The 26,813-nt window shown below is 40.6% G+C and overlaps 1 protein-coding gene across 3 annotated transcripts in view; it reads left to right on the plus strand.

The window, feature by feature from the left end:
- Positions 1 to 15,435: 15,435 nt before the first annotated feature.
- MASP1 (MBL associated serine protease 1) overlaps positions 15,436 to 26,813 on the plus strand; it is an 82,694-nt gene continuing 71,316 nt past the window's right edge. For all 3 annotated transcript variants that reach the window (XM_055126741.1, XM_004603020.3, XM_055126740.1), the window contains exons 1-2: positions 15,436 to 15,624; positions 22,871 to 23,099. In XM_055126741.1, coding sequence (XP_054982716.1) covers positions 15,620 to 15,624; positions 22,871 to 23,099 — 234 coding nt within the window. In that variant the 5' untranslated portion in view covers positions 15,436 to 15,619. The remainder of the gene's footprint in view (positions 15,625 to 22,870; positions 23,100 to 26,813) is intronic.

Here is a 26,813-nt window from a genome sequence, read left to right on the forward strand (position 1 = left end):
TCACAGTGTTGGTGGGATGGGTGTTGGAATATCGAATGGCTGTAACAAATCATCATGAAGAACTTCGTAATTAAAAATTTCCACTGTATTTAAAAAGTGCAACAGGTAGGGCATTTGCCTGTACCCAGCCAAACTGGGTTCAATCCTCAGAATCCCATATGGTCTATCGAGCAACGCCAAGACTAAGTCCTAAGTGCAGTACCCAGGAGTAATCCTTGAACATGGCTGGGTTCAGCCCCAAAATGAAACAAAAAAAAAGTAATAAAAACCTTTCCAGTTTCTTACTAGACATTAAAATATCCTCTTTATGGAAGTCTGCTTCTTCCCATTTCTTGAGGGGTCATTAATTTCTTTTTTATTGTACTTTGTGGTGGCTTTATATATTCTGGATATAAGCTATATAAAATATAAGTTCGGATGTTTTTTTCAGCAAAAGCGAACTGATGAAAGATTGTATTCTAGGCTCAGTTTATTTCTACCTTCTCTCCACAGATTACCTTATTGACTTATAAGGCTTTAAAATGTTATCTTGATATGACAACTACCAAATTAAAGTTTTTCTTATTAGATTTTATACTTCCAATTTGTCATTACCAAATTAAAATGTCTGACAGTCATTTAAATAAAAATATTTAAATTCTCCCTTTCTTCAATGTTTCAGTTAATAACCACAGTATAAAAGGGAAATTAAAGTGAAGAAAATTTAATAACATTCATGATGCTACCATTTTTCCTTAAATCCCACATAAATGTCAATTTCATCTTCACTTATTTCCTTTTAATTTTCAGAGTACCATAAACAATCTAAGTAATCACCATTGCTTCCCACACTATCACATTACATTTTTAAAAATATTTATTGAATCTCTGTGAGATACAGAGTTGCAAAGTTGTTCTTGATTAGGTTTTAGTCATACAATGTCACAACACCCTTCCCTTTACCAGTGTACATTGCTCACCACTAATTTACCAAGTCCCATTCCCCCACCCCTCTGTGGCAGGCTCTGTTCTTTCTTAGTTCACACACTGTCTTTGTCTCTTTTCTCTTGGGCATCATGGTTTGCAATACAAGTACTGAAAGGATATTTGCATAAATAACCATTACGAAAAATATAATGTTTGTTCCGTTCCTACTGTCTGTGGACTGGAGCGATAGCACAGCAGGTAGGGCATTTGCCTTGCACGCAGCCAACCCGGGTTCAATTCCTCTGTCCCTCTCTGAGAGCCCGGCAAGCTACCGAGAGTATTCCACCCGCACGACAGAGCCTGGCAAGCTATTCCTGGCGTATTCTATATGCCGAAAACAGTAACAATAAGTCTGACAATGGAGACGTTACTACTACCTGCTCGAGCAAATCAATGAACAATGGGACAACAGTGCTACAGTGCTATTTAAACAGTGTTTAAATACAGTGGAAATGAAGGGAAAAAAGAAATAGCTGTAAGAGAAGGGACAATAAGAATGGTTAATAGGACCCAGACTTTGGCACACAATGTGTTAGAAGTTTTGATAACTAAGTCTTTTGAGTGAAATTATGATAGGAAGTGAGTCAGAAGAAAGATACCTACTATGCCTATTGGACTTGAGTAAAATATGAGTCAGACTGGTGCAATGCCTTCTCTAGTGAAGGAAGCAAGTTGTGCAAGCCAAATTAAATTGACTTGTAAATTGGGGTTTGAAAGAGCTCAATCAGTGGCAGATTATTTTAGCTGACATGAAACACAAAAATGTGTTGAAACTCTCAGGAGCTTAAATTTTGTAAAAATTATGTTATTGATACTTAAACCCCAATACCTCTAATGCAGTTGTATAAAATTTTTCAGAGGACTTCACTTGCTTATATCAGTTCACCTGTATAATTATGCAATTCATACAAATTATTTGGTCTCTATTTGCCTTATTAAAAGTTGAAAGAGGGACTAGAGTGATAGCACAGCAGGTAGGGCATTTGCCTTGCACGTGGCCAACTGGGTTCGATTCCCAGCATCTCGTATGATCCCCCAGCACTGCCAGGAGAAATTCCTGACTGCAGAGCCAGGAATAACCCCTGTGCATCGCCGGGTGTGACCCAGAAAACAAAAAAAAAATTGAATAGCTTGTTGGATATATCTAAAATTAACATAATTATAAGGAATAGAAGTAAGTATTTAAACAGTCCATTATTATTAGAATCTGGATATATATCTTATTGAGAGTTCTATAATTCATAATGTAATAGTTCTTTGGGCATAAATATTATTGAGAACAAACGTCACATAATGTTAAATGAGAATTTTTAGTGTTTGAACTGTTATTCATTGGAAATTTGAGGTTATTTCTTGACTGAGTGAATATTGATGCTTGAATTAAACGTTTTATATGGTAATAAAAAATTACAAGATAATCATTTTTGCATACTGTAGTTACAGAATGTTTCTGTAAATGTTGAAAGTGTATATCATAATTTTTAAGATTAGTATAAACAATAAAATTAATAAAGAAAAGAAAAATAGATATACTACTTTTTTTGGAGTTGTACCAATTGTTTGGCTCCTAGAATTAAGGAATTCTCCCCTTTAAAAAATTGAGAAACAGCCAGCCCAAACTCCAAGAGGTCCCGGCCGCTGGAAATCACGCCCTCGACCCACCCTGGGCGCCATCTTGCCACAATCCACAGAGAAGCGGCAGGCATTCTGGTGAGCAATGCGGCCCGGAAAATGCTCCGGACCCGAATTGGGGCCAACAACACCGGGGAGCCGGAAGGAGGAGGTGCAGCCAGCACACCTTCTCCAGATGGAGCCCTGGCGACACTGAGTAGCAAGTAACACGGCTCCAGGATTCGGAACTGGGACACATCCGAGCTAACGCGGCCACGCAACCTTTTCTAAAACCTGAAAACATACAATCTTTTAATGGAAAACTAATTATCAAATGCTTCCTTAATAGGGTTATCTTGTTTGGGGGCATAACTCCCACAACAATAGTGAGTTTTGTGTTGAAATATGGAACGTAATCAAGGTGAAGAGAAAATGAAGTGAAATTCATCAATTATACAGTTGGGGTGGGGGGCGGGGGGTATACCGGGGATTTTGGTGGTGGAATATGGGCACTGGTGAAGGGATGGCGTTTGAATACGGTATAACTGAGACATAAACCTGAGAACTCTGTAACTTTCCACATGGTGATAAAATAAAAAAATAAAATAAAAATTAAAAAAAATAAAAAATAAAAAAATAAAAATTTGAGAAAGTGATCTGTATTATATTATAAAAGCATGTGTTAGTAATTTCTGCATATTTTCTTGGTAAATAAAAAGCTTAAAATTCTTTTATTCATCATATAATCTAATGTTTTGTTAAACTGTATTTAAACTACATGTACAGAACTCAGAACTATAGTACAGCAGGTAGGGTGCTTGCCTTGCATGCAGCCAACTCCCCTGCATCCCATATGGTCCCCCAACCACCGCCAGGAGTAATTCCTGAGCGCAGAGCCAGGAGTAACCACTGAGTATTGCTGGGTGTGACCCAGAAAGAAAAATATATATGTAATAAAGTACATGTACACCAAATAATTTGGGATAAAGCAGAAGTGACAAAAGACATTAAGCCACAAGAGCATTTTCTCTTATAAATGATTAACATGATTTTATTATATATCCAAATTTTTATTTTATATGCTATATATAACATATTTTATATTATTTTGTTATATATAACAACATATTCAAATTTTTATTTTATTAAAGTGCCAGGAGTTGCAAACTTACTCATAGTTTGATTTTTGAACATTATAAATTTTATATGAATATTTATTGTATTGTGTCATAGTCAGCATACAGAAAGAATATAAGGTGGCAATAATTAATATGGTTATTATGTAGTTCTTTTTCTTTTGAAGGACTGGAGCGATATAGCACAGCGGGTAGGGCATTTGCCTTGCACATGGCCGACCCGGTTTGGTTCCTCTGCCCCTCTCGGAGAGCCCAGCAAGCTACCAAGAGTGTCTCATCTGCACAACAGAGGCTGGCAAGCTCCCCGTGGCAAAAACCATACCAACAAGGGGGCCGGAGCGATAGCACAGCGGGTAGGGCGTTTGCCTTGCACGCGGCAGACCCGGGTTTCATCCCCGGCATCCCATATGGTCCCCCAAGCACCGCCAGGAGTAATTCCTGAGTGCAAAGCCAGAAGTGACCCCTGAGCATCGCTGGGTGTGACCCAAAAAGCAAAAAAAAAAAAAAACCATAACAACAAGTCTCACAATGTAGACATTACTGGTGCCCCCTCGAGCAAATCAATGAACAAAGGGATGACAGTGCTACAGTGCTATTATGTAGTTCAATATAAAAACTTATTAAGGGGTCAGAGAGATAGTGCAGTAAGCAGGGCTTATGTCTTGTATGTTGCAAACCTAGGTTCAATCCCTGGCACCATATATGGTCTCCTGAGCCCCACCAGAAGTGATCCCTGAATGCAGAGCCAGGAGTAAGCACTGAGCACTTCCAGGAGTGACCTAACTCCCAGCCCCAAAGTTATCATTAAAAATGTTCATTAGAGCAAGAGGAATAGTTTAGGAGTTAAGGCACTTGCCTTGCACACAGCTATAGCAGCAGTGATCTTGATTCAAATCTTCATCACCACGTGTGGCCCCATGAACACTACAGGGGGTCACTTCTGAGGGCAGAATCAGGAATAGTCCCTATGCCCAACAGCAACAAACAAATAAATAAATGTTTGTAATAAATTATTATTATAATATAAAACATTTTAATGAACAGTGAATTTTTGGATAAGTGGAATCAGCTAGCTGTTACTATTATCAGGGAAAATTATTATTAACTAATTTAAATTATTTATTAACTAACTAAAGTTAATTAGTTAATATTAATAGTGCTCTGATAGGGTTGGGAGAAGGTTAGTGAGAGGTCCAGGATACTGTTATTAAGTTTATTTGGGTGAAAAAGCTAATTAGTAGTCTAAATTGTGGTATTAATTCATTTTATTTGTTATAAGCAGGCTGGCATACTTAAGAAATTACGGGGAGAATGATTTTTAGCACTGAAGAAGTTTTGTGTCTTGTATATAATCAATAGCATAACTATTTAACAGTTATAAATAATAGTTCTATTCTTACTATGTCTTCAGAAATGACGGTACTAATAAAATAATTGGCATTATGCTGGCCTATATCAAATTAACATTTCGTGTTATTATAGTTCCTGTAATGAATAGGAATAGTAATATTTTTCTAAATATAAAAATGAGAAAATTAAATGGAATTGTTAAGTTTATAACCTAAAAGATATCCTAAAAATGCTAAAATAATATTACATAAACTAGAGACATTTGGTAATTATTAGATTGATTATAATTTAATGATTTAAAGTCATCTGTTATAATTTAAATTTATTCTACCCAGTTGGTTCTAGTCTTTTTAAAATTCATTCATTTGCTGGGCTTATGGCTAGCAGTGAAGTTAAAATTTGCTATAATAAGAATAAATTACTTGCTGGAGATACACAAGATAAGGGACAGAAAAGGGAAATTTCTAGGCTGCATAAGAGAAATAGGATAGCTAGTTAGGAAAATTGTATGTAAGACTAAGCATGTGATATGAGGCCAGAGAGACAGGTCAAGGGGTAGGGTGCTTAGCTTGGCACGTGGACAACCCAGTTTTGATCCTCAGTATCCTATAAGGTCCCCCAAGCACCACCAGGATTAATTCTTGAGTCAGGAGAAACCCCTAAGCATTGCTGGGTGTAGCCCAAAAACAACAACAAAAAGAATTAGCATGATAATTCTGAGGGACCAGATCTATATCCATATAGACACAATTTTCTGTATTGATATTTAGTTGTAAAGTCAGTGCAACAAATCATCGTAATAATGCCAATACCAAGTTGGTTAGTAATTTTAATATTTAAGTTCAATATATGAGATTCATTATTCTTTCTCTGGTTATACTAAAACTAGTTGACTATAGAATATGTATTAATACAGAAGAATATCATATCTGTTGGTAACATATCGAAATAGTCATATTTCTATAAAATATCAACACTACTGGCTACTTCAAAACCAAAGCAGTGGTTAGATGCAAAATAAAATTCAGTTGGTGGGAAGAATACACAGAAAGAGAAATAAATCTAATAATTACGTGGAAAAGTGTGTCTGTAAAAACTACTGAAGCATAAATTCTATCTGAAATGATAAACATTTCATGATATTATTTAGCACAGCAGTAGGGCATTCTCCTTGCACGCAGCTGACTCAGGTTCAATTCCTCCCTCACTCTCAGAGAGCCTGGCAAGCTACTGAGAGTATCCTGCCCCATGGCAGAGCCTGGCAAGCTACCTGTGGCATAATTGATATGCCAAAAACAGTAATAAGTCTCACAATGAAGACGTTACTGGTTCCTGCTCAAGCAAATCGATGAACAACAGGACGACAGTGCTACACTGCTAAATTACTTGTAATAAGAAAAATTTTTCCTGGAAAAATTAAAATAAATAAAGTTAAATTACATTTTATGTTTCCTTCTATTAAACCACGACAGCTTAGGCAATAGAAAATTCCAGAGGCTAATAGGGCTTACAGATACAACAATATGGAAAAAACCAGAGTGCCCGAAAACAGATGATTGGCTAAAGAAACTCTGGTATATTTACACAATGGAATACTATGTAGCTGTCAGGAAACATGAAGTCATGAAATTTGCATACAAGTGGATCAACATGGAAAGTATCATGTTGAGTGAAATGAGTCAGAAAGAAAGAGGCAGACATAGAAAGATTGCACTCATATGTGGAATATAATGTAACTGAGAAGTACAAGTTGGCAACGATGCAACTTCTGGCAGATATCTCTCTGGACTTAGTTACTAAAATACTAAATTACAGAAACCCAAAACTGAGAGGCCGCTAAGTGTGGTCGCTCGACCTCACACTTCTTCATCCTCAGCAATGGAAAACAAATTACCTTATGCTTCCTTTTCAGCAGGTCTGACTTTAGGGGAGAGACTCTCCAAACAATAATAGTGAGTTTTGTTGAAATATTGTATGCAATCAAAGTGAAAGTAAAGTGAAATTTATTAGTTACACAGGCGGGGGGGGGGCTCAGGGTGGGGGGGCTAGGGGCGTGGGGGTGTTTGGGGTGTGAGGGGGCGGGGTGGAGCTATACTGGGATTCTTGATGGTGGAATATGAGCACTGGTGAAGGGATGGGTATTCGAGCATTGTATAACTGAGATTTAAACCTGAAAACTTTGTAACTTTGTAACTTTCCACAATAAAAAATTAAAAAAAAAAATAGGGCTTACAGATACAATCCAGGTTTCATTCATTGAACGCGTGTGCTTTGTCACTGAACCCCATATCCTGGAGTAAGCTTGAATGGTGGAAAGCTCAGAAGAAACTGGCAAAAATATTTTCTGAAATGATAATTATTCCACATGGAAGTTGTTTCTGAACCATTGGTATCTGGTGGCCTTAGGAGGTGTTTACTATTATTTTACCATCACTGGCATATAATTAGAATATTGGTAATAAAAGTTCTAAAGACTGCAGGATGTTGAGTTTAAATGAAGTTGTATTCTAAATCAGATGTCACCAAGGTCAGTAAGATTCCTGAAAGTATCCAGTCACCGGGCTTTCTTTATAACATGCATCAGTTTGATGGATTATTTAGTATTGTTGAATAAGTATAACCTTACTAGTAATATAAATATATAAGCTTGAATTAGGGGGTTGGAGTGATAGCATAGTGGTTAAGGCATTTGCCTTGTACTCGGCCAACCCTGGTTCGATTCCCAGCATCCCATATGGTCGGTCCCTCAAGCACCGCCAGGAGTGATTCCTGAGTGCATGAGCCAGGACTAACCCCTGTGCAATGCCGGGCATGACCCAAAAAGAAAAAAAACTTAAAACTAAAATAATAAAAATAAATGGACATCGTGGTAGGGCTAATATTTAAGAAGACTAATGTGAATTAATTGGCTCCTGACAAGAATATTGGCTGCTAGCTGTATAGTTAAGGCTATTTATTGGTCGAATAAACAGAGCAATGCCTTTGACGATTATTAGACTAGGAACAACTATCCCTTGGAGTGAGAAAGGGCTAAAGAAACTTTGTGTCTGTTTTAGAATAACAGCCTTCCAATATTTATAAACATTTTTGCATTATTATGAATGAATATGGCAAAAAATGTGGTCGGTTTCTACAGTCAGTAAACAGGGTAAATGATACAAAGATTGAGTTTAGATCTGTCCTTTGAGGTCACAAATAGCTATTGTTTACTCTGTATTAATTGAATTAACCATTGTTGACTAGAAATTAAGCAGTTAATAATTAGTCAGTTGGAGTTAGAAATAAATATTTCACCATAGTGATTTAAAAAACAATAGTTAGCCTATCATTGTTGCTGTAGCAAAAGAAGGAAATAAATTTTTATTTATTTTGTTCCTTGAGGGATAAAATATTTTGATCTTTTAATTGCTTTTTGCTTAATTAGTTTGCTTTGGGAAATCTCCAGCATAAACAAAATTTTTAAAAATTGCATAAAGAATAGAAATAAGACGTCTTTAGGATAAGTGTTGGTTTGTACTTTTGAGTCTTGTCTTCCTAATTCTGTTAGCTTTTGTAATCTTTTGCTGGGGAAGCTCTGTCAGGATTGTGGGTCGTTTTTTGTGTACATTTATCCAAAGTTTCACAGTGATTTGTTGTGATGCAGGGGTTAAGGCTTTTTGCAGTCTGCCTTTATGGAAATTTCCTCCTGTCTCTGGCAGTTGTTTTAAAACACTGGGTCTCAAGTGCTTCCAGCCCCCTCCTCTGCGTCTAGGCATTCCATGGGATGCAAAGTCAGCAACCATCCTCCAGATCTGCCTGTCCAGTTCCAGCCTGAATCTCCAGACAAAATCTGCTCCAGAAATGCATTAGATAAACAAAGTCTTCTGTGGAAATTGAGTCAGATAATATAAGCGGTGCCTGACACCTAGCCAAAGCTCAACAAATGACAACCTTAACTCACCTCTTCCCGTATCCAGTTTGGAATAACATACACAAGCGCGTAGCTAAAATCTCAACAAACAGTACTTCCACGACAAGAGAGTATGAAACAGGACCCAGGCCAACAGAAGACAGAAAAGAAAGAAACCCCACCATGGAACAATGAGCTACAAGAGGGAAGAGATTTCTGAATTGTGAAACAACTGTGGGGTTATGGACGTGACTCGCTGGTAGAATGCATGTCTTGCATGTGTGAGGCTCTGGGTTTTAGTCTCCAGTGTTCTTGAAAATCAACCATGCCATGACCTCAGAGGTACCACACAGACCTTCCCAACCATGGTCTTAGTTGCCTACTATGCCCTCTACTAGTTGCCAGTGTGCAACTAGCTGGGAGCAGATAGCCCATGATTCTAAGAATCATCCACATCTCCCTGGCTTCCTGGGCCTTCCAGCCTTCTAGGCCTCACTGAAATAGCAGGGCAGTATGAATTAAGCTTCTGGGTAAAACCCGTTGGAGTAAACTGGACCAAGGCAATGCATGCCTAGTAAAACACTTGATCCACAGCCTCTAGGATTTAGTTGGCTTCTAGGTATTCTGTTGGGTACAAAATCAGCAACCACCCTCCACACACAAGTCCAGTTCTTGCCTGAGTCTCAGGAAAAAAATCTCTTGAAAAATCTGCTGAGGTGAGAGCAAAGTTACAAGTGAACAGTCAGCTATGGCCTAAGTCTTCCAGGAAAACAGAGCAGCAGGATCTCTCTGGCAAATAAGGACGATAGATCCCTTCCTCAGCTTTAACAACTACAAGTAGGGGCCGGAGCGATAGCACAGCGGGTAGGGCGTTTGCCTTGCACGCGGCCGACCTGGGTTCGATCCCCGGCATCCCATATGGTCCCCCAAGCACTGCCAGGAGTAATTCCTGAGTGCAAAGCCAGGAGTAACCCCTGAGCATCGCTGGGTGTGACCCCCCCAAAAAAAGCAAAAAAATAATAAATAAATAAAGTACAAAGTCTGGACAATTTTTGATTGTATTCTTGCCTCTGATGCCCTGTACAGTTCAAGACCCTACACTGTTTTTAAAAAAAAAACAAAAAAAAACAATTACAAGTATTCAGGGAAGCTTTTAACAGATTTGAAGAAGAAACAAAAAATCTCCAAATAGTGCTAACAACCCGAAGAACACAGGAAAGCAACACAGCCATACAGATGCTCACTGAAATGAAAATAAGTCAATGGAAAAGAGCTTCAGAACAGAGAAAATATGGAGAAGGTTCATACAGAAATAATATAATAAGTAACTAAGGAACAGAAAATGCAATAGAGAAATTCAGCAAATGAAATAAATTGAAGTCAAATCAGAGAACTTGCAGATAGGGAGTTGGGGTGGGGGGAGATGTCTAAAACCATCATTCCATGAACAGGTTCATACTTCAGCAGGACTCTGTCAGAGATCCTGCAATAATTTTCTAGGACTGCTATTATCAGGTATCACAGATAAAGCACTTTAGACAGGGATTTATTTTTCCACAGCCTTTGGAGACCAAAATCTAAAGAATAAGAAGTTGGCAGATGTTTTAAGGGAATTCAAAGTTAATATGTTCCTTTGAAGCATCTCTCCTTGATTTGTGGTAGCCAGCTTCTCTCTGTGTCTCTACTTGGTCTTTCTTGTATATTGTCTATGCCTGAGATTCTCAAACTATAACCCCCTTTTCAAAACCAGTTCGAAGTCCATTGTGAATCTACCTTCCTTCGGTGGACAAGCAGAAAGTAGCTTCTAATTATACCAGAGGCCACAACCTCCTTCCTCCTGGATTGTCCCTGGAGGGGGCCGTATCATCCTCTTTGGGAAACACTGGCTATGTCCTATACTTCATAAAAGGACATCGGCCTGGACCAGTCCCCTGCAAATATCCCATTTTAACTTAAGAGCTTCTTCAAAAGTCTTTTGTGTTGTGGTGGGAGGGGTGGAGGAGAGGGGAGGGGAGGATGGCAGTAGGAACAGGGACAGTTCAACCCATAATTGAGCCTAATCGTTCATTATGAAACAGAGGGTATTTTTTCCCCCTAAAATCTGTCAGTTGCATGAAAACATGACTCATAAATGTTCAGATTCCACAGGCAGATCAGGAATCTGCAGATGGGGCATATAGTTCTGAATTGGGGGTCTGGAGGCCTGAACTCAAGACTTCCATGTCTTCTTGCTAGCACACTTAGTCTCTAGGGACCTCAGTGTCTTTACCTGTAAAAAGATGTGATTATTAAGTGTAATAATGTATGCAAAGTATATATTATTAAGGATATTTGATCAAATCTAAGTTGTCATTATGATAAGAGTAACATTATATCTATTAAAAAGTGGCAAGATCATACCACAGATTTTTTTTAAATTATATTTTTACCGGGAACCAATGTCTGGGAACAGCCAGAAACCTATGCCTGGGAACCAATATGTCAGTACAAACTGACCTGTAACTAGGAACAACCGCTTCTTGGGAAAGGTTGCAGAACAATGCCCAGGGAAACTGCCATCGGGGCCCACATCCAGTTTTGTTAAACGTTTGCATTCTTTGCTATTCTCCCATTCTGCCCACTTCTTCATATAATCAATTATAAAAGACTAGCTTAGGAGAAATAAAGTTGGAGCTTTCTCCCATTCTTGTGTCTGCCTGTGTCTGTCTCTTTCTTCCTGTGTCTGTCTCCTTTTCACTCTCACACCCTTTCCCGGCTACCCACGTTGACCAAGTCCCTCGGGACGGGGCATATTTTCAGGATCCTCACTCCAGATTCATGGAATTTGAAACTACTGTTGAAACTAAGGAGGAATAATTTATATATTTCTAATATTATTCTGAGAATCTGATAGGTTCTGGAACCCTGGCTTTCAGCTTATCATCAAGTGTATTGATCGAACAGCTTAAATTTTAATTCTAAGATGTGATCCTTCTGGCATATTAACATTTTCTTAGATGTTCTATAAGCCTGTGTTTTAAACTTAGCTAACAAAGGCTAGTTGTCTGGATACTTTGCATCTGCTGATACATTCATGGAATTCCAGAAAGTTTCGGCTCAAGAGTTGCATATAATAAATACTTCAGCAGAACATGTAAACCAAGCTGAGTTATAGTGGTCAGAATGCCATAGCATAGCAGCTTTCTGAAAACTTTCCCTAAATATAATCTGAGGACATTGAGATCACATCTATCAGTCTATGTTTTTATTATTAATTTTATAATAATATACTGCTAGCTCTTCATACATGTGTGATACATGCATTACATTGCATGTATATATCAATATATAATATGTATGTATATGTAACATGCACGCACATCACATGCATATATAACATGTAATATATAACATACATATCAGACACAATAACATGTGATTTATAACATATACATATAATACACATATATAGCATGTGTATATATGTAACATATACATGCATATCATACACACATGCATTTTAAAAAGCTTTTAAAAGCTGGCTGGATTCTCTTAAAAATTATAATCAGAGTGCAGAACAATAGTAAAGCAGGTTGGTTGTTTGCCATATACGTACCTAACCCCCATTCGATGCCTGGCACCACATGTAGTCCCCTGAGCCTGCTAGGAGTGATCCCTAACTGAAGATCCAGAAATAAGGCCTGAGCACCACCAAATGTGCACCAAAACCCAATATGGTCAATAGAACTGTGATCTGAGCATGCTAAGCAAGAGAAGGGAACTTGGGGTGATGGCAAAGAGGCTAATATGGTATAGTCGCCCTGCAAGAGTAAAACAATAGTATTGGTATTATTGAAAAAAATAAATTTTTAATTTATTTTTGTAAATGCTGTGATTGAATCCTAGTAACGTTACACCAATATGATCACAAATAAAGCCAGGGTCAAGATTAGTCACTCTGAACTCCATTTGATTATCTTCCCTGCATTCCTTGTTCTCACAGCCATGTTGATAGGTGTTCCATGATCTCAACTGAATTCAATCCCCATAACCCATCAATAACACCCAAGGGAAGTGCCCAAAGCACAGGGGACTATCACCAATGTAGTCCCACCCAATGAGAATCCCACCTACCCAGATCACTCAGCGAGCCACCCTGTGCCTGTTTTTGTGCAGACTCCTTCCAATCTTGGCTAACTCCCAAGGACACACATATCAGATCTGCTCCATATTGGCAGAACTTTGGCTTGAAACAACTTTCAAATGCCTCCCATTGAACATTGGCAGTCTTGAAAAAACCACGGCCAGGAAATTATTCTGGGAGACTCACTTGCTCTATGACACTTTACAAGGAGAAGCTGATGGCTTTTCTTCCCAAGCTTTTACTTCCCTCTGTGCACAGAACAAATGATGGCATTTCCTTCTATGTGCCCTAAATTAGGAGAGGGCCGGCTCAGCTGCTGTGTGAATGAGAGGATGGATGTCTGCAATGGGCAGAGTCCTGTGCACAACACAGCGTGCTTTGTGCCAAGATCTTTCTCCTTCAGTTTTAAAAACCCTTGTGTATTCCAAGAGAAATGCAGACCATGTGTTTCTGATTCATTTACACTTAAATCATTAAGATGTTGTTTTGTAGGAGTTATTTGATGTCTAAACAGCCTGTAAGTCTTCTTAATGGGACTTCTAAAGGTACTTCCCTCCCTCCCCTGTTACTCTGCCTGAAACAGAAAGCAATATTTGGCTAAAACCGTGCTTAAGTTCAAACATCCCCTCATCTCATGCACTTATACCCACACTCTAGAACACAACCTCTGCTGAAATTGCCTATGCTCAAACAGTCTCTTGTCTCATGGACTTGCACACATATCATGGACCACAACCTCTCAGTGATGCCAGGCTTGGGAAGGCTGGCATGCTGAGGTGTTAAAAGAGAGAAACTGAAGGGGAAGCAGAGCAAGGGAAAGGAATTCCAGCAGATATTCAAGTCATTGTATTCTAAATGTGCTAAAATTGGTTACCAGCGGGTGGGAAGTGTTTACCTCCTAGTTTGGGGTGAGAGTAGCACACCACTGGACTTGCACAGTAGAAGCCCTTGCAGAGAAACAATCTTCCTTCTGATTCATGGCAATCCCCATTTTCTACAGGAGAAAACAGAATCAGAGATGTTAAGTTCGAGATCCAAGACGAACAGCTGACTTGGATAGAAAGGAAAGGTTACTTAGATTCTGACTTGGAGTCCAGCTCTTTTTCCCAGGCTTTGCACTGAGTTTCTCTGTGAATATTATGTGAGACATAAAGGCCTTATGCGTAAGCATGTACTAGTGAGAAGCCTTCAGATGCAGTGGGCAAGACTCCGATTCTTCACCCGTCACTTTCTAACCCTGTGACCTTGGGCAAGTCACTTCCTCTCTTACGGTCAGTTTCCTCATCTGGAAAACACTACATCTCAAAGATACAAATTGTAAAGAAGATTCAAGAAAGCCAGCACAGGACTAGAACAGTGCCCGACCCATAGCACTCAATTAGTGATAGCAACAAGAAAGGAGGAATCAAGAGCTGGATAACTTGGGTGAGTTGAGCAAGCTCTCTGAGCCTCAGTTTAGTCATCTGGAAAAGAATTGCAATAATATGACGCTCATGATGGTGAGGGGAGGGACTGAGATGATATTTGCGCCTAACACTGTACCCCGACATCCCCTGTTCGGTAGAGATCATCATCACTGTGCAGGGAGTCATTTCTTCTTGCTCTGCTCAGTTTAATTTAGATTTGGAACATTAGGTACAAGCTTAAATCTTTCTCCACCCATGGGCAATGGAGCTCACAGGCTCGCTGCTCTGGAGCCTGTCTGGGCTGGATTCAACCTGTGCACACCTTGAGTCAGTACATAGCCACGGCCGAGGGGGAGGAAACTCTGACAAGGGAGCACTCTGCTCCCTCGCACTGAGTTGGTGCCGTGTGCACTGAAAACGTTTTCTCTGTACGTGCAGACTCTTCCAGCCTTGGGCACTCACTCATTCCTCTCTCCTAGTGGAGTTGTTAGAATTCCCTTTTTGGTTATTTCTGTTTAATTGATGTGTTTTCAATGGCGTTCTGAGGGAGAGAAGAAAACTATAGCCATCTGGCAAGGGAGACTGAAGTGAGAAATTAATTGTCCCCCTCCACCCTCTGAGAGAGAGAGAGAGAGAGAGAGAGAGAGAGAGTGAGGGGTGGGGGGTGGGGGGCGAGAAGAGGAGAGAGAGATACCTATCTGAGTCTCTTGGTGATTATTTTTTTCTTTCAAGAGCTACAGGCAGCCACACAGGATAAAAGAAGGAACTGGAAGAACAGATCTACAGAATAAGACAGAATCTGTTCTGTCAAGTTCCTCTGTGTGTAAGAGAGAGCTAGGGGAGGGGGGGCGGGAGGGAGAGGGGAGGAGTGAGGGAAAGAGAGGGAGAGGAGAGGCAAAGGCAGAGGGAGAGGGAGAGGGAAGGGAGAGGGAGAGGAGGGAGAGAGGGGGAGAGGGGATCTGTTGCAGGCAGGGGAAGGCGTGACCTGAATGGAGAATGCCAGCCAATTCTAGAGACACACGGGGACCTCAGAACAAAGATAAGGCATCGCTGACACCACTCCCGGGACACACTCACAGACACGTCAGGCCCGGGGGGACCAAGGTCTGGCAGCCGCTGGAGCATTGGAGACAGGAAAATGAGGTGAGTGCTGAAGTGGACAAGGTGCCCCTTGGGGGACCAGGTGTCAAGTTGCCCAGAGGGTCTGACCTTGCCTCCAGACAGACTCACCTGCATGCCCTGCGGAGGGGGCTGAGAGAGGAACTCCTCCTTGGGGTTCTGAGGAGGGCTGGGCACGCTCCTGCTCTCCCCAGGACTCGGGAGACGGGCAACTTGCAAAGCAGACTGTAAATCCTGCCCCAGCTGCTGCTGCTGCTGCTGCAAAAGCTCCGATTTCTCCCGCTGCCCTTAGGGTGCTGCCTGCTGCCAAAGGTGACTTTCCTGTCCTTGCCCACCAGTCTGACTTTGCGCTTTCATTCTCTGCAAAGAGCCTTCCTTGATCTCTTCCAGCACTTTATGAGTTTGATATGTGTTTGTGTGTTTATTTGGTTCTGACCGGAAAAGAAGCCAGCTTCCCACAGCTCGGCTCTGTGGTCACTTAAACCCTCACAAGTTTGCCAGTGAAAAACCTCAATTTAGAAAACTAAAACCTGTCCCCCTTTTACAGTTTCCTATAAATTTCTGCATTTCTCACTGAAATCAGAGGCAGCTGGTGGCATAAATCCTGCTATGAATTGCACTGAATGACTCTTAAAGGGATACCACAATTTTTTTTTTATAAAAAAAAAGAGAAGGGCAGGAAAGAAAGAAAAGGGAAACTTGGGAGTGCTAAACCAGAGACACTAAATCCTTACTGTTTTCAAGTTCTTCAACATTTGAGATTCCTCAGCCGCTGTTTATCTACTTGACCCTTCTTTCCAGACATTCCATGTAAGTTTTCCTGGGCACATCTCAAAATGCAACCGCTATGATTTTTTTTTACAACTTGTAAGTGTTAATACTGGTAAAATTTAAAAAAACAATAAGAAAAGCAGTCTACAGATGTGTTAGGTCCCTAGATACCTTTTTTCTGTTCATTTTTTCTCAGTTGGTGAAAAAAACAAAGTTTATTTGTTTCTTTTTCTACAAGGTCAGCTAACAACTTTTCTGCCTCTGCCTTAGAAGAGGGCTTCTAGCTGTGTTAACTCTTTGGATCTATTTTACCTGTCGTTTAACTAGATGCTCAGCTCTCTAAAGTTATGTCAGTGTCCTGTTCTTTTTTAACATGTAATTTCACAGCTGCTAATTTACATGTAATTACACATCTATGTAATTTTAAGGTCTCTCCCAGGTTTTATTTTTCTCTCTCCTGACTAGTTGAAATTTGTACACTTCTACCAAGAATGGCGATTTGATTGATCAGTACTGAAATCCCTCTTTACCACTTGACTAAATATAAGGGTGCATTAAACATAGGGGATGATTAACAATTTTGCATCTTCATATTCATTCACCTTTTATTTCAGAACAACCCTCCCTCTAATTTTCCAGTGAGGGAGACAATTATTGTTTGAATTGCCTCAAGCATCACCTCCTCTTCCCTGGACCCCACCCCCTAGTTGGCTGCTTCTCCTTTGTGTCCCCTTTACTTCCTCTGTCCTTTGGGGCTCTATCTCTTACTGTCTTCGGAATGTCTTCTTGTTTAAGTGGCACCCTTCTCTTTCATAACTAAATTTTCTTTTCTTTTCTTCTTTTTGGGTCACACCTGGCAATGCACAGGGGTTACTCCTGGCTCTGTACTCAGGAATTACTCCTGGCAGTGCTTGGGGGACCATATGGGATGCTGGGAATCAAACCTGGGTTGGCCGCGTGCAAGCAAACGCCCTACCCCCTGTGCTATCACTCCAGCCCCCATAAATTTTCTTAAGGTACAGGATCATTTAGGTACTAGTTCATCTTTGCCTAGCCAGTACCTAGCATAATTTCTGTTTTCTCTTCGGCAATCAATAAATATTGAATTTATCAACTGAATTGGTTGGATTGAATTCAGTTGTTAACTAGAAAAACTACTACCACTCTAAAGGATCTTGCCTCTGGTGGGGAAATGTCAGAGTTTTCAGAACCTTTTCTCAGGCGTTTCATTTGGTCTTCAGATTTCAGAGGAAGGAAGGCTTTATGGAAAACTGAGGCTAGGAGCAGTCAAGCAACTAGCCCAGAACCACACTGATCATCTTGAAAAATACCAGATTTAAACTTGGATTTTTGGGCCCCAAATCCAGAATTTTTCAGTACTGTATTCCATCAGACTCTCAACTAAGTGTATCTCATTCCACACCGACATCTCCCAGTCCTTGTTGCGTATTAGAATCATCTGTGTTGTTTTTTAAAAATGCCATTGACTGCAACTCATGCCAGACCAATTAAACTAGGATCTGCTGGGGAGGGCATTTGGTATTAGTATCTTTTTAAAATTTCTGCATAAAGCCATGGGGTTTTGAATTATTTTTCACAGGATTAATTGCTTTGGCCAGATGCCTAGGCATGATATGGGCATAGACCCAGCATCCGCTGTGAGCTTTTTGTTAGTCTCTTCTTCTGTTGAAGCTAATTCACCATATGGTATTGGGCATGACATGTCACCTCTTGGGGTAACTTTTTTATTTTCTGTCAAATAATAGTGTTATTTGTAAAGGGATCTACACAATCCTTTTGAAAGAATAGTTGGTATAGTGTAGGTTGAATGGAGAGAATAGAAAGGGCTACTGATTCTACACCCATCAACATAGGCCAGCATTTGTATGCATTCTCAGTAGCCTGCTCCAACTATGGAGGCCACGAAATCCCGGTATTACTGTATTACTTTTGACATTTCAAGCACATGTAGTTAAACTTTTGATTAACTGAAGAATAGATAGCAGGTGTCAAAAATTGTTCAGCCAGTGGCTGTGTATATGATTCAAAAAAATGTCTGATGGGGGATGAAAGCTATTACCAACATTCTTTGGTTTGCAGCCCCTGAAACAGGCAAACATATGCTCAAGCCCATTACATGGAAGGGGCTATTTGCTTCATATGTTTGAAACTGTTTGGAGATGCCAACAAAATTGAACAGAGAGCTTCCAAGGCCTTCCCTCCACACTGATCAGTTGCCTACCACACGTGGCCCTGGGCTTATGAGTCTACATGGGGCTCTCAGCAGTCAACTCTTGGATAGAATCAAAATTAGGAGACTCTATCTCCATCTCCTCCCAATGGCCTGGAAAAAGCAGACATGGAGAAAGTTGACCTTTCAGCCTTGCATAATCTGGGTGTCGCTATTGCAGGGATGTGTGATTTGGGAGCCAAAGCTCAGTCCTAACCCCTGCTTTTCTGGAAAACAGAAAGATGGAGTAATCAGAACTAATGTTTGCCTAGAGCTAGACAGTTAATAAAGTACTTTTCAATCTCCTTTACTTTGATAAGGAGTCCTGTGGGTGGTCATTATTATCATCACTAAATAGATCAGGAAACTGAGACCTTAGATGACTCTGTGCTTTCCCCAGCCCAGACAGAAAGAAACTGCAACTCCACAATGTAATCAACATTGGGAGATTATTTTTCCTTTCTCCTGATAGCGATGTTGCCTGAAACCGGCCTTAGCGTTTCTGAATTCAATTTTTCTACTAGCTCACTGGAGAGATTATCTTCTTTGTTGTCTGTCTATTTCTGTTGCCTTCTCTCCACCGTTGGTTAAAAACAAAACAGAACTAACACCTCAGGGCTGGATCCATAATACAGCAAGTAGGGTGCTGGTCTTGCACATTGCCCACTTGGGTTGCATCCCTGGCATCCCATACAGTCTCTGGAGCACTGGCAGGAGTGGTTCCTGAGCACAGAGCCAGGAGAAACCCCTGAGCATTGCCAGGCGTGGCCCAAAAAGCCACAGCTCCCCACTTGGGACAGTGAGAATGGAGTCCCATGTGGTCTAGATGAGTGGACATCAAATGAAGCTTGACTGGTGCTGCCTTATAGGGCTGCTTGGACCCTACCATCCATGCTGGGCAGTGCTCCTGGCAGACTTGACCAGTTCTAACCACGCCCCACCACCCGAGCTACTTTCCCCTGGAGACAGCAGGAAGGCCACGGTAGCCTTACTCAAAGCTTCTGCTCCCCTTGCTCCCCATTCTCCCACCATCATTTTGAGGGCTACCCAAGAAATCTAGATCAAAACTGCACAAATCGTGGGCCAGAACAATAGTACACTGGGTAGAGAATTTGCCTTGCACAGGGCCAACCTGCTCAGGGGTTACTCCTGGCTCTGCTCTCAGGAATTACTCCTGGTGATGCTCAGGATCTGAGATACTGAGATCCTTGGGATAGAACCCAGGTATGGCTCAAAAACAAACAAATGAACAAAAAACTGCTCCTAGCTATTAGATTAAAAGATCATATTTCTTTAACTGCATCTCACATATTGCCAATGAAGGAATTTGGGGAAAAATTATTTTGGAGAGAAAAATTAATATTTACATCTTATTAAAAAATGTAGGTTCTTTTAGACGAAATATTTCTTCTACACAAAAATTAAATTAAAAACAACCGTCCTGGGGCTGGAGCAATAGCGCCACTGGTAGGGCATTTGTCTTGCACGCAGCCAATCTGGGTTTGATTCCCAACATCCCATATTGTCCCCTGAGCACATCCAGGAGTAATTCCTGAGTGCAGAGCCAGGAATAATGCCTGTGCATCGCCGGGTGTGACCCAAAAAGAAAAAAAAATTCATATTTCCACTTCAGCAAGAACAACTTTTGCAAAATCTATTTATCTTCAATGTAAATATTATATTAAATAGCTAAGTCATCTACACATGTAGTTATAGCTATCCTATATTTATATATAATTTACATGTGTGTATATAAATAAAAATATACATTATGTACACAAGATAGAGCATAGGTGGGAACATACCATTTGGTTTTGGTGGGAGTGGGGTTTTTTGTTTGTTTTTGAGCTACACCTGGCAGTGTTCAAGGGTTAATCCTAGCTCTGTACTCAGTAATTATTCCTGGTGGTGCTGGTGGAATGACCATATGGGATGCCAAGGATAAACCCAGCTTTGCTGCATGCAAGGCAATGTATACCCCCTATACTATGATCTAGCTCCCAGTCATCATTGACTCTTTATGTTTTATGCTTTGTGCCCACTTCATTCATTCATTCACTCATCATCAGTTATATGTTAGGCTCTATAGTAGATCATGTGTATATTATAGCTAATGCTCATGTGAGTCCTTTTAAAATTTTACATATGAGAAAACTGGGACTCAGAGAGACAAGTTTCTCAGATTATAATAGCCAGTAAATAGAAAAGTTGAGAATAGGATGCAGATTCATCTACCTTGAGAGACTGTGATTAAAACAGTACTTGAGTGGAGGCATGGACAGAAAGCTGTGAAATCTGGAAGCATGAAAGATCCTGCAGAGCCTGGATGGTATAGAATAAGCAGAACAAGCAGGTGAGAAGTGAACAGGACATAAGTAATGGTGCTAAGGCTTGGATGGGAATAGTTTGCTCCTAAAATGACAATCCAGAATCTAGAACATGGCCAGCACTGAGATGAAGCCAGCAAGGCAGATATCACAGAATCAAAGAGGGCCTCATCAATCATGCAGGGGCAGTTGCTTCACCCCACAGACACAGTGAAGCAGCATGGTCCCTTCTGCACTTTAGGAAACCAGCTTTGGGAGATGGTTGTTAAATTGCATAAAGGAAGGGAGAGCCATCAGGGAAGTCAATCAAGAAACAGCAAGGGGTCAGAGAAAGAGTACACTTGCCTTGCATGTTGCCACCTCCAGTTTTAATCCTGGAACTACATATGGTTCCCCTAACCCTACCAGGATTGTTCCCTACATAGAGCCAGTAGTAATCTTTGAAAACAGGCAGAAGGAAGGAAAGAAAGAAAGAAAGAAAGAAAGAAAGAAAGAAAGAAAGAAAGAAAGAAAGAAAGAAAGAAAGAAAGAAAGAAAGAAAGAAAGAAAGAAAGAAAGAAAGAGAGAGAGAGAGAGAGAGAGAGAAAGAAAGAAAGAAAGAAAGAAAGAAAGAAAGAAAGAAAGAAAGAAAGAAAGAAAGAAAGAAAGAAAGAAAGAAAGAAAGAAAGAAAGAAAGAAAGAAAGAAAGAAAGAAAGAAAAGAGAGAGAGAGAGAAAGAAAGAAAGAAAGAAAGAAAGAAAGAAAGAAAGAAAGAAAGAAAGAAAGAAAGAAAGAAAGAAAGAAAGAAAGAAAGAAAGAAAGAAAGAAAGAAAGAAGGAGGAAGGAAGGAGAGAGGGAGGGAGGGAGGGAGAAACATTATATGCCTTTGGAGCCTACAGTTCAAGGACCTGGGTCTTAAAGAGAATGATGTATAATATACTCTATGTATTGAATTTTCCCCATTATTATTTCAACTAGTTTTTGTCTTTCTGTATCATTATTGTACCAGTCATTTTGGGTGTGTTCTGTTAAATTTTATTGGGTTTTCTTTGCGTTTGTGTAATTCTTTTAATCACCCATTATGTCTCTGATTCCTACAAGTAGAAATGAAAAGTAAGGTTTTGATCCTTTCAGAGCACTACTTAGGAAAAGGGGAACTCGTTCTGCCCATTATTGTTCTATTCAAGATTTTATATATCCTGGGTCACAGAGATACTTTAGCATGCAGGACGCCCAGGTTTGATCCCTGGCACCACATCGTCCATCCAGCACTTCAAGGAGTGACCTCTGAACACAGGGCTAGGAGTAGTTCCTGAAGATTGCAAAGTGTGACCCCAACCCCCCCAGTAAAAAAACTAATAATAACTCAAAGGATTTTATATATCTTGATTAATTGGTTAAATCTGTTTAAGATATCACACGTCTTATTGTTGTCTCATCCTAATATTGCATCACTTCTTAGAAAAAATTGAAGCAACAGTTTTTGATTCCTGAATGAAGCTAAACTAATAAAAAAAATAATGCCACCCTTACTTATGAAAGTTCCAATTTTGTTTTGGAGGCCACACCCAGCAGGTTTACTTCTGGATCACTCCCACAGGAGCTCAGGAACCATGTCCAGTGTTCAGGATAAAACTTGAGTCAGCCGTGTGCAAAGCAACTATTTGACCCACAGCACTATCTCTCCCACTACAGAATTTATATTTTCAACAAGTGATCTCAAATGTGACTTATTGTGGGAATATTTGTCCCCATTAAATCTTCAAACGGGCAAGATGGAAAGATATGTTGGAAACGGTCTCGTTCTCTTATCTTGTGGGTGGGGTAAGCAAGGCTCAGAGAAGAAAAGTAATCACAGAAGGACAGAAACAGAGATATTCTGAGAACATGGTCGCTGGCACTGATTTGGTTCAGACATAAGAACCTGTGTCCGTGAATGTAAGCAGATCCTTTTGTCTTTCAGGTGGCTCTTTCTCTGTCATGCTCTGGGTTTCTTGGTGAAAGCTTTGGCCCACACTGTGGAGCTAAACAATATGTTTGGCCAGATCCAGTCACCTGGCTACCCAGATTCCTACCCTAGTGACTCGGAGGTAACTTGGAATATCACAGTTCCAGAGGGATTTCGGATCAAGCTTTACTTCATGCACTTCAACTTGGAATCCTCCTACCTTTGTGAATATGACTACGTGAAGGTGAGCAAAACCCGCTTAATGTTCCCTATCAAGAGTTATTTATTGAATATTCTGCAAGGAGATTGAGAAGCCCAGATGAACTAAATGCTGTGTTCACATTCTAAGGTTTCAGTCCAGTGAAAAAGACACACAGACACGCAGGAGGAGAGGGGGAAGAGGGGAGAGTGGGGGCAGGGGCTGAGGGTGAATGAAGGTTAATTGCACCATTTAGGTGCAGGCCAAGTGGGCAGACAGAGAAAGAATCATGATGAAAATGGAAGCTAACAAGATATAATTCATCAAACACATCCTCTGGTTTTACTCTCTGTTCTCAAAGTCATAAATGTTTCTACTAATTTCTCATACAATGTCACCTTTAATTCAGTATGCAGAAAAGAGCAGAAACCTCAGAGGAAGAATAAATCTGACTGAAACACAGCCATAATTATTTCCAAAACTAAGATAGTAGGAAGGCTCCGTGGTTCCCTAAGAAATGGTCAAGTGTTTCAGGAATGTAGAATATACAGTAGTAGGCAATAGGATGTGATCTTGGAAGGTTGAATTAGTGCAAAACTTTGAAGATTTCTGGAATGCCATGTTAAAGGTTTTGGATTTTATCAGTCAAGGTATGGGTAAGGGATGGATAGAAAAATTGTCACTATCAGCCCAGGAAACATCAGGAAGAGAACAGAAGATGCTTACAATGTCAAAACAACATTCCCTCTAATTTAGCAGGAAAAGAAACACCGTCACAGGGTCAGAGAGAGAAAATAGCAGGCGTGTGCTTGGCTCCCATACAGTCAACTCCAGTTGCATTTCTGGCCCCTCCTATGGTCCCTCAAGCTCCTCCAGGGGTGACCCCTGAACAGAGTCATGAGTAAACCTTAAGCACTTCAGGACATGGATAAAAATCCCAATATTTCCCCTTCCCCCCAAAAAAAGCAAGTGGCATGACTGGAAAACTGCTTTTCAAACATAGGACTAAGTCACACATATGTTACCCAAGCCCATGTGCTCCGTGTTACTGCCAAGAAAGCGCATGGTGTGCCTGAGTACATGTAGTGCGTGCATCTCCCCGCTTAAGATGTGTACTTTCATACTTTCATAGCTAATGCTGGGATGTGTGCTGGGGCTCCCTCTCCACTCTGGAGAAGCCCACCTCTCTTTGGAACTTTTGAATGTCTTTCTCTCCCCCCCCCTACCCCCATCTCTGTGTGTCTCTCTCTGTCTCTTCCCCCCATCTCCCATTTTTCCTTAAAACATCCAAATACAATCTGTTATACTTCAAAAGATAAAGTGGAGGGTCTGGAGCGATACCACAGCAGGTAGGGCGTTTGCCTTGCATGTGGCCAACCCGGGTTTGATTCCCAGCATCCCATATGGTCCCCTGAGCACCGCCAGGGGTAATTCCTGAGTGCAGAGTCAGAAGCAACCCCTGTGCATCGCTGGGTGTGATTCTAAAAACTAAAAAAAAAAAAAAAAAAAAAAAGATAAAATGGAACTAAGAAAGACGAAAGTCACTGTCACTGTCATCCCGTTGCTCATCGATTTGTTCGAGCGGGCACCAGTAACATCTCTCATTGTGAGACTTATTGTTACTGCTTTTGGCATATCGGATACGCCACAGGTAGCTTGCCAGGCTCTGCTGTGCGGGCGCGATACTCTCGGTAGCTTGCCAGGCTCTCCAAGAGGGGCGAAGGATTCGAACATGGGTCGACCGCATGAAAGGCGAACACCCTACCGCTGTGCTATCGCTCCAGCCCAAGATTAAATTGAGCCGGCGGGCTGGGGCTGCTGGGCAGAGCAGGGCAAGATTAAAGTATTTTTAAGAAATCAAATTTATCAGGCTGTATATATTTGGTTAAAAAAATTGTAGACATGTAAGAACCTATTTTCTAAACTTTCTCTGACTTACTGAAAGAGATTCTTAACATACCACCCTAGAGTAGAGTTTTTTGCTTTATATGTTATTACAATTTCCTTTTTTCTACAGTCCAGTCATTAAATAAAAGTTGATCTTGTGCTAATCAAATTACCTGATCAACAGCAAAGTGGTGATTTTATCAGATACATTATTACATTTTGCATTTGAATTACTGTCCCACTCAACACTTAAAACAATCCTACATATGAAAACACACTGGTGACTGGTAGTTGTTAGGGTCCAAGTGTGAAAAGTAGGCTCAGAGGCTGAGCATGGCCTAGGGACACAAATTTTCAATTATAAGATGTAAGTTATAACATCTTATAACAGGTTATAAGATGTTCTGGGGATATAATTAATCTGGAGGGTCAGGGAGATGGCTCACATGGACTAGTGTGCATGTTCTTGCATGTGGGGAAACGGGATTTATTCCTGAGTATTGAGAGGTGTGGCCACAAAACAGAAAATAAATAAATAAATCACGATCAAGATCGTGAAATCCTGTTGATCATCAAGTTGCTCAAGCGGTCTCAGTAACCTCTCCATTCGTTCTATCCCTGAGATTTTAAAAGCCTCTCTCTTCTTGGCCTTCCCAATGATGCCGCATTGGAGGCTCTTTCAGGGTCAGGGGAATGAGATTCAGCTGGTTACTGGCTTTGGCATATGGATACACCATGGGAAGCTTGCGAGGCTGTCCCATGTGGGCAGGAAGCTCTCAGTAGCTTGTTAGTTTCTCCCAGAGGAAAAAGTAGGTTATAAGATATCACGCAGCTGCAAAGTGGCCACGCACTTCTGGGAGCTTGCTTTTAAGTCTCTGGATATTGGCCGTTGATGGGATTACACACACCTGGGTTCCTCTGCCGGTACCTTCATGAGTGAGGCCTGTCCGATCATGTGGAGAGGGGCCTTGAGAATGGCTGTGGCTAGGTTTAGGTGGTTTTTCAGCCTCGGAGAGCTCTGCTCGGGGCAGGGAGGGAAGCTGGAACCCATCACCTCCGAGGGGCCCCGGGGAAGACAGACAGGCGTGCGGGCAAGAGACTCTTTTTATTTATATATTATATATTTATATATAAATAAATATTTATTTATATAAATAAATAAATAAAATGTTAAAAATAATAAATGCAATAAAACAAAACAAAATTTTACAGGTTCCTGCTAAGGCCTATGAGAATTCACAATACAAAAAAAAAAAAACTGGCCCCTTACAAAAAGATCTATACCTAGAAGAGGGTAATATTATAAAGACTGACAGATGAAGAGGCGGAGCTGGTTGCTCTAAGACAGGGCTTCTCAAATGTTTTCCATTGGTGACCCCTTTTCTGCTCAAGAAATGCAGCAGGGATGAGTGTTGCCAGAAGCACATCAAATTTGTTACACTTTAGTCATTGTGCCTCCAGAAGTCTTACTATTACCAATTTCTTTTGGCAGAACCCCTCTTCAGTTATGCAACCCCACATGGAGTCAGTCCTTACTGCTTAGGAAGCTAAGTTCTAAGAGATGGTGGTGGTTGGTAGTCTAGACTGACATATGGTTTTCATACATGACTTAAAAAATGGAGCCAACTTCTAAACATCACAAAGATCAAACATTTGTTCACGGAGATGCAAAGTGCTCATCAATCCAAAACTGAACTTTCTGACAATAAGGTCAGTTATGTGTTCCCGTACGTACTCTAGCTTCTGCCAGAATCAAGCTCCGGGAAAAGGCAGATAATGAAGTCATTAAGTTAAACAGAATCCACAAGTCTATTTTCTCAAATAACACTGGTCATAAAATCATGGCACACTTTGATATTTAAGTTGAGAGTG

Source organism: Sorex araneus, chromosome 2 (genome assembly GCF_027595985.1).
Source record: "Sorex araneus isolate mSorAra2 chromosome 2, mSorAra2.pri, whole genome shotgun sequence".
In the NCBI taxonomy this organism is placed as follows: domain Eukaryota; kingdom Metazoa; phylum Chordata; class Mammalia; order Eulipotyphla; family Soricidae; genus Sorex; species Sorex araneus.